The sequence below is a fragment of the Centruroides sculpturatus genome, unplaced genomic scaffold (assembly GCF_000671375.1).
Source record: "Centruroides sculpturatus isolate CEXI.00-Female unplaced genomic scaffold, Cexi_2.0 scaffold1709, whole genome shotgun sequence".
Lineage (NCBI taxonomy): Eukaryota > Metazoa > Arthropoda > Arachnida > Scorpiones > Buthidae > Centruroides > Centruroides sculpturatus.
The window spans coordinates 1-15673 of NW_019385874.1; the positions used below are offsets into that span (position 1 = coordinate 1).

At 31.5% G+C, this 15673-nt stretch overlaps 1 protein-coding gene across 4 annotated transcripts in view; it reads right to left on the reverse strand.

Moving 5' to 3' along the window:
• Nucleotides 1-3115: 3115 nt before the first annotated feature.
• The window catches only part of LOC111642679 (nuclear pore complex protein Nup50-like), a 46236-nt gene continuing 33678 nt past the window's right edge, over nt 3116-15673 (reverse strand). For 3 of the 4 annotated variants that reach the window (XM_023389055.1, XM_023389057.1, XM_023389056.1), the window contains 3 exons: nt 9808-10233; nt 3832-3916; nt 3116-3277 (listed from right to left, as the gene is read on the reverse strand). In XM_023389055.1, coding sequence (XP_023244823.1) covers nt 3229-3277; nt 3832-3916; nt 9808-10233 — 560 coding nt within the window. In that variant the 3' untranslated portion in view covers nt 3116-3228. Of the gene's footprint in view, nt 3278-3817; nt 3917-9807; nt 10234-15673 lie in introns of those variants that run through there. The other variant, XM_023389058.1, reaches the window with a different exon arrangement.

Here is a 15673-nt window from a genome sequence, read left to right on the forward strand (position 1 = left end):
AGGTTAGGTACTCCTTTATTGTAAATCACAAATGCATTTTGGGCTTATATGAGCCCCTCTTCAGTGTAAATGCTACACATATAAAGCATAAAAAGCAAAAAATTAATTAATTTACAAATTTTTCACGCGAAGATGATTTTTACAGACAATATACATTCAATACACATTCATGTGCTTTTTTGGATTATATAAAATATCATTGTGAGAGTCATACAATTAGAAAAGCATTACTCTGTCTTCTGAGGTATGTAAAAGGATTTATTTATTGTCTGTAAAAATCATCTTCAAAAAAGCACTGAAGAGGGGCTCATATAAGCCCGAAATGCATTTGTGATTTACAATAAAGGAGTACCTAACCTTATAGCTGAGAGAAAGTCTACCGTTTTTACTAATTCAGATTAAAGAGACATATACTAAATAAATCTATATATTTATTTTTTATTTACATTTTCATTTCAGTACATATTCTAGAAAAAATTATAATTTACAGTAATGGATATACAGTTTTGTAGCATTTTATTTTGTCATATTAAATACTTAATTAATACATATTTATTACTGTATTTTTGTTTTGATACATATATATTTTATGTATACTACATAACTATGAATGTAAGTATTGAAGGAGAAAAGAAAGATTCAAATGAAAAATATATGCATGTTTCTCCTTTTCAACTGATCTAATTGTGAATATATTTAATGTAAACCAAGTTTATTGCCCCTAATTTATCAACGACATATTGTAAAATAACATAATTAGCACAATATGTATCAAGAATATGTATTTCAAAAAAAAAACAAAAAAAAAAACAAAAAACTTGTCTGTATTTATTTGTACCAATCATATTAAATTCCTTCCTATGTGTAAACTGCACTGTAAACATATTTCAAAGCAAATTACATGTTGTATTTATTAATTTTTTAACATAAAATTATTATACAAAGCAAAATAAAACTAATCATTTATCCTCCTTCTGTAACCTGTTACCAGTGCATTATGTGTAAAAAATACAGAGGGTGACAAATGTTTTTGAACTATTGCAAAGTTCTTCTTCAGGTCAAATAGCTTTGGAATGCCTCAGAATGGAATGTAAAGATTTAAAATGGCATTCAATTGAATGTCAAAATGGCATTCAATTGAATGCCATTTCGACAAAATCTGTTTCGCCGGACATGCACGATCATGTGCTGATGGATATAATTATGGGTCGGCATCTATGAGGGCCTGCCAGACTAGCAACAGACTAAGCTCCTCCTTCCGGTTGATGCAGGTGATCTCTCGGCACCACCTTTGTAAATGACTATGTCTTCTAACCATTTAAGATGGTCCTGGCGAGGCATGGTGACGATAATTTCAGCCTTGTCAAACTCTGCCTTGATGTCCAGATCAGATGCATATGTGGCAAGGGCAGTAGTGTGCTGTCCATGTTGAATTGGTGTCCTCTTACACAGGTACTTAAGAAGCATTTGGTAAAACCAATATATAACAAATCCTTGCCCCATCTATTGTCCTTAAGCGGGATGGAGTATACACCAGGAAGTCTGGTATGATCCGGAGGGTCTTTTTCATTTTGGAGGATGTCAAAGACATTCAACGGACATTCAACATGGACGGCACAGTATGCCCTTGCCGCATATGCATCTGATCCGGACATCAAGGCAGAGTTTGACAAGGCTGAAATTGTTGTCACCATGCCCCGCCAGGACCATCTTAAATGGCTAGAAGACAGTCATTTACAAAGCTGGTGCCGAGAGATCACCTGAATCAACCAGAAGGAGGAGCTTAGTCTGTCGCTAGTCTGGCAGGCCCTCATAGATGCCAACCCATAATTAGATCCATCAGCACATGATCGTGCATGCCCGGCAAAACGGATTTTGTCGAAATGGCATTCAATTTCATTTTAAATCTTTACATTCCACTCTGAGGCATTCCAAAGCTATTTGACCTGAAGAAGAACTTTGCAATAGTTCGAAAATGTTTGTTACAAAGTGTATTTTTTACATGTAATGCACCAGTAACAGGTTACAGAAATAAGGATTTTTACTCCGTTGTTGAGGCAAAGATGAACTCTGTAACTAATCATTTAAAGAAAGAAAACAAAAAATAGTTAGTAAAATAAAGATAAAAAATCCAGAACAAATTGCATTTACAATTATAAAAAGACTAAATACAAGAATAAATTTTTGAGGTCTGTTGACTGTCCATTCACAATCATTGGAGTACAATCAGTATTAGCAGAGTTGGTCTTCCTTTAGTCCCACCCAAACACATGCAAATTATTTATAATGAGCAATTATTTATTGTGTTGTCACAGTGCCAGGGTGCAATTTTCAATCAATTTAATTTAAAATATATGCTGAATTTAGTAGTGTCTTGCCTCTATGCATCATACTTTTCCTGTTAACAATAGTCATGCTGGATCTAGCTAACTCCATTCTGGAAAAAACTTTTGAATTGAAATAACATGATATCTGGCCAAAACTGGAAGTTTGTATATAGTTACTCAGTGCCTCCTGCCACTAAGCTTTCTGTATCTAGTTTCAACTTTCATCTATCTAACTCCATTTTCAAGATTAAATCTTGAAAATGGAGTTAGATGCACAGACATACAGATGGACACTAGTGGAAATTTGTAGGTCTGCAATTTGAAAATTGCAGCCCTATAAAAGTTCCTATGACATCAGATATTTTAAAATTTTCTTTGTAAAATAAAAATTAAAAAGTTTAATCTTTTTTATTTTTATTTTACAAAGAACTTTTAAAAATATGATTTTACAGGCATTTTTAAACAATGTGTATCGGTGTATGAGGAAGTAGCCGAAAGGAAGGTCAATTCCACTAATGTTGATTGTGTTCCATTGGTAAACAGGCAGTAAAAAAATTATTTACTAAACATTTACCTTAACAAAATAATAGAGATATGGTAAACTAATTTTATAGTATAGATTCAATGTAAAGCAAAATGATGATGATAAAAGCTATATTTCATTCCCTTACATTAAAAAAGTTTTTGGTAATTTGAAAAAGGATCTTAAAAGCAACAGTAGTTTTAGCACCTAAGTTTAATAAAAAATTAAAGCAATTATATAAATGTTGCTAAAAATAATGATCTTTTGCCTGATATAGGTTTCATTTTATGTGCATTCTGATGATGTGGGCCAATCTCTCTTCCATCCTTCCTTGTAAGTTTCAGGATAACCAAAGAGTCCTTTCTAGAATCCAGAAATTTAACAGAGGGTAGATTCCTGACTCCTTTTAACACTTTTGAATTTCTTTCTAACGTTTACAACAAAGACATGATGTACAAATGATTCTTTTTTAAATTTCATTATTATATGTCACTTTCAGTTCTTAACTGAACTGAATAAAGAAGTAAAAATGAAAACATTTCTCACATTCAACACGTTATGAAAAATTTTATCACCATATATTGAATATATTGCTTATTAAAAAATTACTTTCAATTATTAACATTCTAAAGAAAATGTATTATTATTATATTAAAGTAAGCAAATTAAGTGAAATAAATTGAATTTTATTTAAGTGCATTCTTGCTAACAAAAAAAAAAAAATCAGATTATTTTTTAAAAACATGACATGTATGTAAATTAATGTGCTATACATTTTAATGTAAATATAAGTATCAAATAGAGTATAAAATTTTTTTTTTAAATAATTGTATGTCAATAGTCTTTTTTGACTTCTTTACATATAACCCTACTAATTCAAACAATCTCATAATTAGATAATATGAGATAATAATTAACATAAATTAGTAATAAAGCACTGTACATTTTTAAATACACTTAATTAAAAAAAAAACATTTTACCGTTTTGAATATAAAGCTTCTTTTTCAACTACTGGAGTAAATTCATTTTTTGGTGGTTCAGTGTTATCATCATCCTCAGCACTTTCTGTGGACAAAATAAGATATGTTACAATGAGATTATGATCTTTGAAATGTTCTGATTTTATCAAAGCTTATAAATTTAATAAATAAAACTCAATTTTTAAACTTTTAAAAAATTGATATATCTTAACATGATATTCATTTAACAAACAAAAAGTTCTCAACAAAATATAATTTGTGATAAACCTTATTGTTTTTCAATGTTTTGTTCATAAAATTATAGTCATCATCATCAGGTCAATCTTAAACTTAATATTTTCAAATATTTTAACAGCATACATTTGGAACTTTTAAATGCTAAGTACATTTAAAAATTCCAAATGCATTTTATTGAAAATATATTTTTTTGATCAGTTAGTATAAAATTATGCCACAGAATACTCAATAATAAATTATTCTTTAATTTTTATTTATTTTCAATAAACTTTAAATAACAATTTACATAAAAGTTATAAGTTACCATTTATAATTTTTATGCAAATAAAGTAAAAGTAATAATCAAATTATTCAAAGTTTTGTCAAAGAAACTAGTTTTGAAACAATATTTATTATTATATAAAATAAAACATTAAAAAAGAGAGATAAGTTTGATCAGCACCAAATCATTCATCAGAAATGCAAATTTCAATAAAGTCAGTACACCATCTTTCTTTGACTCTTAGATACACTGTAAAACAATATAGTAGAACCTGGTTAACTCAAATAAGTTGGGGAAAAAATTTGGATTTTGAGTTAAGGAGGTTCAGCTAAAAATCAAGATTTTTGTGCACCGGTTTATTTGTAGTCCATAATAAAATATATATTATTTCTACAGATCTTATTATATAGAATTGTTCTGTCAATGTAAATCTCTTAGTGTTGTCCAGATACTCAAAAATGCTTAATTGATTAAGTAAGCTACTGAGAAGTACAGTACTTTCCAGAATGGTTAATCTGTTCACTTCCAAGTGTTTAATAAGAATTTTTTTAAACCACAATATTTCATACAGGGTTCCTACTTAAATAATGAAAGTTGTAAATCCCATAACTTTCCCTGACCCTCACATCCCTTACAGTATGGACCATTAACAAAATAAAACAGCATTTGACTTACTATGCAAATACATTATTGCTTCTCCAATTTTTTAATTAGTTATTTTTTCTAATTAGCAGTTACATATTTTTTATAATTAACATGCATAGCTACATGAAAATTGCAGAACTGATATCGGTGACAAAGATATGCATATGATTAATTTGGATTATGTATTGGGTCATGTGGTACTCAGTTTTGGACCATAAAAACCAGCAGCTGGCTTGGTTCTGTAAATGCCATTAATGACTGTTTGCAGCAGCTGAACTTTCAAAGAAGCATAGAAAATGTCTCAGAGAGGACAGTAAGCTGATTACTACCAGTTAACAGCTGGGAAATGAGACTGTATCCTGAAGCTGCATGACCTGTTTGTTGATGCATGCAGTTGCACATATGTTGGGCATGACATGAGTACCATCCTGCAACGTATGACATGATGTATCACATTGCTGAACATCTGCAAACACGCTGAAGAGGGAGTGAATTGCACCAGCATATGATAGAGTGCACAGACTGGCAGATTCACTGAATAGCCTGTCAGGATCCGTTCGCACAGACTGGCAGATTCACTGAATAGCCTGTCAGGATCCGTTCGCAAGGCACAAGATATCTGAAGATGCCTGTCTCCATCAATGGGTGCATCTGTGTCCACCCAAACCATTCATAACAGGTTGTGTAAAGTCAGGCTGCACGCATAGCAACCAGCAACCATGGTTCCATTAACCGCTCCACACAGCATGGAAACCTGGTCTGGTGGTGTTATCACAACTGGATTACTGAATGGCATCGGGTACTGTTTATAAATAAATCCCATTTCTGTTTGTGAAGGAATAACAGCTGTGGACAAGTGTGATGGTATCCTGGGGAATGCTATGTACTGATACCAGCCCTTTTTGCTGAGCATAATACTGGCCCACACCAGGCATCAGGATTTGGGAAGGCATCATGTTTGATCAGTGAACATCCTTGGTGCACATTTCTGGTATTCTGACTGTGGACCAATATCTCACACAAATTGTGAGGCCCATAGTGCAGGCCACACTAAACACAATGTTCCAGCAAGACAATGCCTGACAGCACATCACACATCTCACCAGCCTGAAAAGAATTCACATGCTTTCCCTGGCTGGCAGCCTTGCTGGATCTCTCCCCCATTGAACACCTGTGGAACTTTGTCTGATTTACGATGCACTGGGAACCACTGTCACATATAGATGACATGCGCATTGTAGTGGACAGCTTGGCAAGGGATTCCTCAGGCAATCATTAATTACCATGTTAATTGCTATATGGCAAGGCATACTGCCTTGCCGTAGAGCAGCCTGAGGGAGCCATATTTGTTACCAAATAAACAGGTGTCTGTTGCATATCTTTGTTTGTTCTATTAATCATTTTGAATATGTCTCTACTAGTCCTGAAGTGTGCATGTAGCTTTGTACATTCCTTCATGGTGTTGCAATTTCACTTTTCATGCTTTTTTGGGTGAGAAATTGTCAATTAGTTTACTGTTGACAATTTCTCAAAATTCAAAATTATTTTCACATTAGAAAAAGTAGAAACTAGTCCTCTTGAATTAATTTTTACATCAATAAAGAAGAATCTAAATTTTCTTTCTTTTTGCAAATTGTATAAACTGTATTAATTCTTCCTTAAAAATAGTATCATCAATATATATTTATTAAATTCATAATATAGTTATTACACTCTTTTGGTTATATTTTCTTTAAGTTTGCTATGCTAGTGAATCTTGTGCCTGTGCCACACCAGCAATCTAGTGTCCCCAGATATGGCTCCAAATTTAAATTTTGATATTTTTACTACAGTGATGAGTTGGGACCCCAGGTATTTGCCGCTTTTGACCATAGGATAATGAACCACTGTGCACCATATCTATTCACAATGATTACTGTTTGGACTGTAAATGCAAGATGCCATCAACTGTAAGATATATTTCTAGTTCAATTAAGTAAAAATGGGTTAAAAAATTCATCTTAAAATTAAGGATAAATAATAATAAATTATGTTCAAAATAAATCTGATTGCACTATAATTCCAAATTGGATTAGTAACATTCTCACACATGAAACTAACATGTTAGAAATCAAATAATTTGAATGCAGAATTTTTATATGAGCCGTTGATTTTGAAAGTAGGGCAAGTCCATTTTGTGAAAAAATAGTTAAGGCTAATTTTTATTATAAATTAACATAAAATGTGTTTTTAATCAATTCACAATAAATATCTTTTAATATCAGTATAAATTTGTTACTACCGTGTTTCCCCGAAAATAAGACAGTGTCTTATATTAATTTTTGCTCTGAAAAATGCGCTAGGTCTTATTTTCAGGGAATGTCTTATTTTTTCCAGGAAGAAGAATTCACATTTATTATTGAACAAAAAANATAAATCAAAAGTAGTTACAAAATAATTTAGGGATTTTTCAATTAATTTATGAAATAATCCATTAGAATTACTCATAGAAATTAAATTGGAATGAAAGAAAGAGAAATGGAAAAAAGGAGAGAGTAGGATTATTTAAATAACTTGAAAAAGTCATTTTGAGTGCCATCATTGTTTACTAGAGTAAATTTAAAACAACAAATTTGATTATGGCTATAACTACAAATCAATTTTTATTTTCAATTAGTAGAATATTGCAAATTCCAATTAGACTCTGAAATAGAGCAACATTAGATCTACAGAAAATCAATAGAGGGGTCTTGAATATATTGGGTTGAACCAAAAGTTTGTTCAGGTATTTACATAATCGCTCGTCTGTGGTTATACAGATGAGCGATTATGTAAATACCCGAACAAATCGCCTCATAATAGCCTCTGTTGTGCTTATCAAGTTTTAATTTGTTTAGGTTGACATTACGAATATCTGCATATTTATTACGTAAGTTTAATTACAGCTATTTTTTAAAATTTTGTTAACTTTTAAGAAAAAAAAACATTAAAATGGAAGAAGGTGCATTTTCAACATCTGATGCTCTATTATTTCCGAAAAGGAAAAAATGCAACAAAAACTCAAAAAAAGATGTGTGCTGTATATGGGGAGGATGCAGTTACTGATCGAACATGCCAGAAATGGTTTTCAAAATTCAGGGAGGGAGATTTTTCTCTCGAAGATGCACCTCGGTCAGGACGACCTTCAACCATAGAAAATGAGTCCGTAATGGCTTTAATTCAAAATGATCGGCATAAAACAACACGAGAGATAGCCAACATCTTAAAAATATCCCATCCAAGGCTAGCCAAATGTCTGACAACATTTGGCTAGCCTTGGATACATTTCCCATTATGATGTTTGGGTTCCCCATAAGTTAAGTGAATGAAACCTTATTGAGCATGTTTCTGTATGTGATTCACTTTTAAAACACAATGATGATGATCCCTTTTTAAAGCGATTAAAAACAGGTGATGAAAAATGGATTGTTTACAACAATATTCAACACGAGATCTTGGAGTAAGCCAGGTGATCCTCCAGTGCCACAACCTAAAGCTGGTTTGCATCCCAGAAAAGTAATGATTTCAGTTTGGTGGGACTGGAAAGGGGTTCTTTATTACAAGCTTTTACCCAACAACCAAACAATTAATTCCAATAAATATTGTCTCCAACTGGATGAACTAAAGGCTGCAGTGCATCAAAAACGTCCAGAACTTGCAAATAGACGGAGAGTGGTATTCCATCATGATAATGCAAGACCGTACATATCGTTAAACGTGTGCCAAAAACTTCTAGACTTTAACTGGGATGTTTTGAGTCACCCTGCATATTCTCCAGATATTGCTCCCTCAGACTATCATCTTTTTCATTCATTGCAGAATAATTTAAATGGCATAGAATTTCAATCTCTAGAAGGTATCAAAAATCACATTGACAATTTCTTCAATCAGAAACCCACCCAATTCTACACAGACAGAATTATGAAACTACCCGTCAGGTGGCATAAGGTTATTGAACAGAAGGGTGAATACATTGTGGATTAAACGTTTTTATTTATTTCAAAATAGTATACAGTCGACCCCCTTATAACGTGGATTCCTATAACGGAAATTCCTATAACACAGTGAAAAAATTGCAGAAGTATTCGTATAAAGGAACTCATAAAACGTCACCGACTCGTGTCGTGACAAGATTGGTCAAATCTGGACCAATAGTGGATGAGCAGCCGAACTACTTTCTGCCGTCCAGCGCCATGCTACAGAAAGTTTAGGTGGGTAAATTGAGTTTGCTATCGTCTGTACAGTATTATATATAAATTAGGTACTGTACATATAATTATATATTAACTTAATTTATTGTAACTTTATTATAATTATATATATAATTTCTGCCGTCCAGTGCCACGCTACGGAAAGTTTAGGCAAGTATGTTGAGTTTACTATCGTCNTGTTATTATAATTATATTCCATTTAAAGAAAATCAACATTTTCAACAAATCATTGCTTTTGAAAGTGAGGTAAGTCCATTGGTGCATTCCAAAACCGTGATTTTTTTCATCTAACATGGATAACCATTATTGCATATTAAATTTATATGAAATAAGACCAAACAAATATAAAATAAGTCTATTACTGTTTACAAGTATTTTTAAACCCATTCAAATGTAAACTATTAAATATCTAGCAACAATGTAACATGGACTTGCCCCACTTTCAAAATCAACAGCTCATATGCTGTTTTAATATATCATTTTATATAAATTAATGATTTATGCAATGAAGAAATTCAAAAATTCCAAATTTTCAATAATTCAATAATTTTCAATAAATTGAGTTTTATATTAAAAATGCTCTTTAACTGAATAAATACTTACCTTCATTGTCTTTAATCTCTTTTCTCTCTTGATTTTGAGTTACAGCAGAATTGAAACTAAATGTTTCAGTTGAAAGCTTGGGTTTATTTGTATTAATTGAAAAGACAGTGTTGATGCTAGTAGTAGTAGTAGTAGTAGTAGTAGTAGTAGTAGCAGCTCCTGCAGAAGTGGAAGATGGTATATTTCCAAAGGAAACTGTTGGTGCCTGTAAGCCAAATTTAAATGATGGAGAGCCTGTCATAGATGAACTTGATGAATTTAATGCACCAAATGTGATTTTAGTACTAGTAGTACTTGTAGTTGAAGTTTGTGAAGTTGTTGTTGTTGTACTTAAATTGCTAAATGTATATTTTATGGGATTAGAACTGTTAACAGAGTTGTTACAAAAACTGAAAGTTGTGTTTGGCACTGTGTAAGCTGAAGATGCTAAACACAAAAAAGAGAAAAAAAGGAATAATATTAATAATAATTTTGTAATTTGTAATATATAAAAAAGAAAATATGCTTAGTAAAAATTGTTAAAGAAAATATTTTGTTTAATATTATATTTTACTAGCTAATGTACCCAGTCAATTGCCTTAAAGAAAACATCAAACAAGTTTGAAAGCTATATAGGATTTTGTTAAACATTTCACATGATAGTTAATGATTATAAGAGCCTACATCAAACAATTGTTTCTGTTGTAGCATTAGGAATTTTGTCATTTTTATTTTGATCCACTTTTAATAAAATAAATATTGTTTCATTTACATATCTTTTATAAACTTGTTCCATTGAATTTTACAAATATATTCATGAAGGTTAAAAAAATCTCTCTCAAATGACAAAGAAAGTAATTAGTAGAGTAATTGGCAATAACAGAATTTAAAATAATATAGTTCAAGAGGTATTAATTATATTTTAAAGAAACATCAAAAGTAGATGGGAAATAATACAGTAAAAGCTCAATATTACAGACTGCTAATGTTGGTCTGGCCAAAAGTACATGAAAATTTTAAGAAAACTTATCTGCTTTAACGGACTCCATCTACTATGGACTATTTTTCAGGTCTTGCAGACCCTTCTGTTATAAATAAAACAATGACTGCAACAAAATAAAAAAAGTCACTGTTTTATTTTGTTGCAGTCATAGTTTTATTTATTCTGTCATAGTAATTGTTTTATTTACTTGAAAAAATAAATACAAAAATAATATAAAATTGATTTTTTAAAATGTTTTTGATGTAGATTTTCACATTACAGTTTCACATATAGATTTTGTTCAGTTTTGGTTTCGTTTTCTCTGGAGCAAACAGTCTTGAATTTATTGTGTAAAACAAAATTATGGATCACAAAAGAAAATGAAAAGCTTTAAATTTAACACAAAAAATACATATAATTCATCTGACTAAAGATGGAAAATCTCAAGTTGAAGTTGGTAAAGAAATGTCTCTGAATAAGCAGACAAATTCAGATATTCAGAAAGCAGGAGAAAAACAACAGGCTTGTTTTAAAACAATTCTTTAAAAATTTCAAAAAAAAAAACCAAACAACGAGGATGAACCTCTGTTGATGCTTGTCCTGTCGTACTTCATGAGGTTTTCATAAGCCCAAATGTGATTGTTATGATGATAATGTTATGGTAACTGAAGACACCAACACGTGTAAAACCAGCCTATCAGTGAATAGGGTAAATGCTAAGAAATGCATGAACATAGCACACTGCTGTAACATGCGTTGACAGAAAGTTCTTCTTGGCTGAAATTCTGCTGCATTTAATCCTTGCACCCGTTGAAGGTGATATGGGTATAGACGGGTTTCATGCAGAATTTTTCAGATGGTCATGTGCTAATGCCTTCCCTTCTCACAATTCTTCTTGTACTAGTTGATGGAGTTTCATCCACAGTACAAAGAACTCGTTCCTCAAGCACACAGCTTTGTACCTCTCATGGTCTCCGAATATCTGAAACTCTCCTCTCAATTGTGCCTGTCTCTTGCAAGTGGAATTTTGCAAATGTTTTCACACAAGGTAACATTTCTGCATAAAGATGACATGCTGCTATCACATTCCCATCCCATCTGCTCAGCCATATATGTAGTGAATATCTGTCATTTCACTCACCGAATACATTATCCATAATGTTATGGAAATTACTCTTAATAATAACACAAAAAATAAAAAAATGAAAGAATTAGAAGAAGAAAAAAAGAAAGACAATCAGACAAAACAAAACAAATGCCATGACCAACTGTAAAGAAGAAAGTTCATAAAAATGCAAGTTTAAAGTGATTTACATAATCAGAGGTTACTACAGGGAATTCCTTTCATAACTCCCTAACAAAGGATTTTCAAACCCATATTCATATAAACTTTTTGTAATGTTTTTGTGTCAGGAACACATCCTTACATTTATGGACACCAATTTAGTATATCCTGTATACAGTATAATCTTATATTTGTGGTAATAGATCTGCTGTAACAAGGTAAAAATACACTGATTTGGCATTTGGACCTGAAGACATCATCTGTGAACTGCAGATATTCTCTCCAGGTCTGTTATGGAGATCTGTTCTAACATTATTCTACTATACTTTTAAGTAGATTTTTTGATATAACAAATGACTCTGTAATAATGAGTAATCATTATAGAATGGACTTTTGTTATAGTGGACCAATTTCTTTGGTATCATGCTGGTCTGTTATGTCAAACTTTTACTATATTAATAAAATCCATTTTAAGTAAATACTTTCAAATTAATCATGCATCATTAGGTTTCATGTTTAAGAACTAAATTAAAATGATTAATTTGCTCAAATGGACTTTTATAATCATATGAAAAAATTTACGGGCTTTTGCAAATTTTTCTATAAAATATAATGGAACAGGTTCATAGGAAAGTATATAATTAAAAAGAAAGATAAATTTCCTGAAAACATTGAAAAAAAAGACAAAATTCAATAACATTGCCGATTCAAACACAAATGTTTCTACAATGGCTTTGTAGAGATGGAATAATACCACAAGCAAACAAACAATTTTTCTTTTATTTATAAGTTACAAAAAGTTAATATATATCTTCATCAATTGTATAGCAAATGCAAATAAAGTTGTAAAATTGATATAGTCATGTAACAGATAAATATGATTAAGTTGGGTGACTACAGCAACCATTCTGTACAACTACCATATCTAATAACTTCTTTTGCTAAACTTGTAAGATAACAAGAAAACTGCAAGCATTTTGTGAACAGGACAGCTATTATATTGAAATCATATGTGTGGCAATGTGTTCAAAGGAATACAGTAGAACCTCGTAAACTCGACCTAATGTGGACCGAAGGGTGGCCGAGTTTGTGAAAATGCCGGGTTATCGGGAATGGGGTTAAAAAAAAATAAGTACGAGTGTTTCCTCAGAAAATACTGTACTGTACTTGTATGTATTGTTTACTTGAGAATATAACAGAGAATAAACTGCCCAAATACCCTTAAACAAAGGAAAACTACATACTTTATGAAGGCTACGTACTTTACTACATGAAAATGAAAATTAATGAATACACTGTGTACAGTAATTTACCTGATAAGACAGACATCAGAAAAATACTTTATGAGAGCTTTTATACTTTTATAAAGCTGTCTATAATGAAAATTAATTAACTAAGGATTTTTTTGCCCTGTCAGGGTGTGGACGAGTTATCCGGAGTGCCGGGTTATCGAGGGCCGAGTTTTCGAGGTTCTACTGTATAACCTAACCAATCATTTACTGCAATCTCAACTGCTTTTCAGTTGCTGTCTTTGAGCTAGTTGCAGGAAATTTGTTTTTCTCTAGTGCAGGGGTCTTTAACCTTTTACACTTTTGGAAACCCTTTCAAGCTCATGGTTTTCTTGAAGGAACCTCATGTTTAAGTAGCAGATAAAATAGTTTATCAAAGCTTTTTTCTACTCAAATTCACAAAATTATTCTTGTATCTTTATTTAAGCTTAATACAAACATCTTAATAAAACAATGAATAGTGAGGTAGAAAATCAGGTTTTATTTTATTTATTTTCTAGAATACATTTTATGAATAATTAACAAAAGGAACAATATTTTAAAAGTGAAAGATATTGGACCTCACGCCGATCAATAGATAAGCAAGAAACGAGAAAATTATCATCCAGGCGTTAAACAATGTACAAGTATCGCTATAAACTACTAGCGCTTTTGACAAAACTATTATCGTCTTCTTCAAGCAGATGAAAACGGTTAATATCCTTTTATCGAATAACGATTTCGAACTACTCTAACGACAAAACAGCTTTGGAATAAAATTAAAAATGGAACTAAATACAGAGAACTTGAATAATACGCGTGTGGTGCCAATGTGCATGTGCAAAAATTTTTTACAAGAATATGGAGCTAGTGACAATATCTTAATTTGTTATATAAACTGACCCACAAAGAAGGCACATCCAGCGTGGGGGTGTTGCATGGATTTAGCACATCGGTAAGGAGTGCCTCCCATAGATACACGAGGCTCCTGTTACCACACTGTTTGAGCATCACCACTTGGTCCCACAACGGGGTGTATTGGTGTTGCAACACCATTCTTACTAGCTCGGTGGCACACTTGCCTGCCCTGATAGACTGCTGGTATTCAGAAATACAGCAAGACAACATTCTGGATGTCGCTCCGACATACTGGGTATGAGTACCAGACGTTGTATATTCCAAAGGGATAGAATAAACTCCAGACTTCTCTAGCACGGAAAAAGCATCCCTGTCATTGCATAATACCCTTCTAAGACAAAAATAGTTTCGTTGAAAGCGCTAGTAGTTTATAGCAATACTTGTACTTTGTTTAATGCCTGGATGATAATTTTCTCATTTCTTGCTTAACAATATTTTATATTATAACAAATTAATAAAAAGAAAATTCTTTTAATGATTTGACTGTGCTTGTTTTTTATCACAAAGCATTTTTATACCAGGAATAATTGTCAAAATCTGCANTTTATATTATAACAAATTAATAAAAAGAAAATTCTTTTAATGATTTGACTGTGCTTGTTTTTTATCACAAAGCATTTTTATACCAGGAATAATTGTCAAAATCTGCAACCTAATGTCATGTTCACCATCCAATCTATTCCTGTATTTTGTTTTTGTGGCAGCATACAAAGAGAAAGATTTTTCACATATATAGGTTGATACAAATGACATTAGATGTTTCATTAGATGTTTCACACATTAGATTGCCAGCTCTTTTGGCAATTTCAGGATATTCATTTCTAATGTCAATCCAAAAATGCATAACAACAATTTGATTAAATCTTACTTTCAATTGAGCGTTGGTTGATATTTCAATTTGTTGTTCTCTTTCTTTTATTGGGAGTTTGGAGGTGTCACAGTCTTGAAAAAGATTTTGAATCCAAGATAATTTTTTTTTTGAACAGGAAAATATTCAAGAAATGTTTTTTGCAGATCCAATAAATGTTGGACCAAATTATTTTTAAAATTTTTATCGAGATTAGTGTTACTGTCTACTAAAATATCGTGCAAATTAGGAAAGCATTCAATATTTCCTTTCAAAATGCAATATGCCCAAAATTTCAATTTTAAAAGAGTAGCATCAATTTTACTTTGTACCTTGAAAATATTGATATTTGTTCGTTGGAGTGATATGTTGAGCTTATTTAAATAGGTAAAAATATCTGCTAGATATACCATTTTTTGAATCCAAACTGCATCATTTAATTTTTGAGCTAATTGAGGTGCATGTTCAGATAAAAAAATTCTTATTTCATCTTTTAATCTGCAAAATCTTGCTAACACTTTTCCATGAGATAACCAACAGACATCTGTGTGCAATGGTAGTGTTTTATGTAAACTTCCCATACTTTC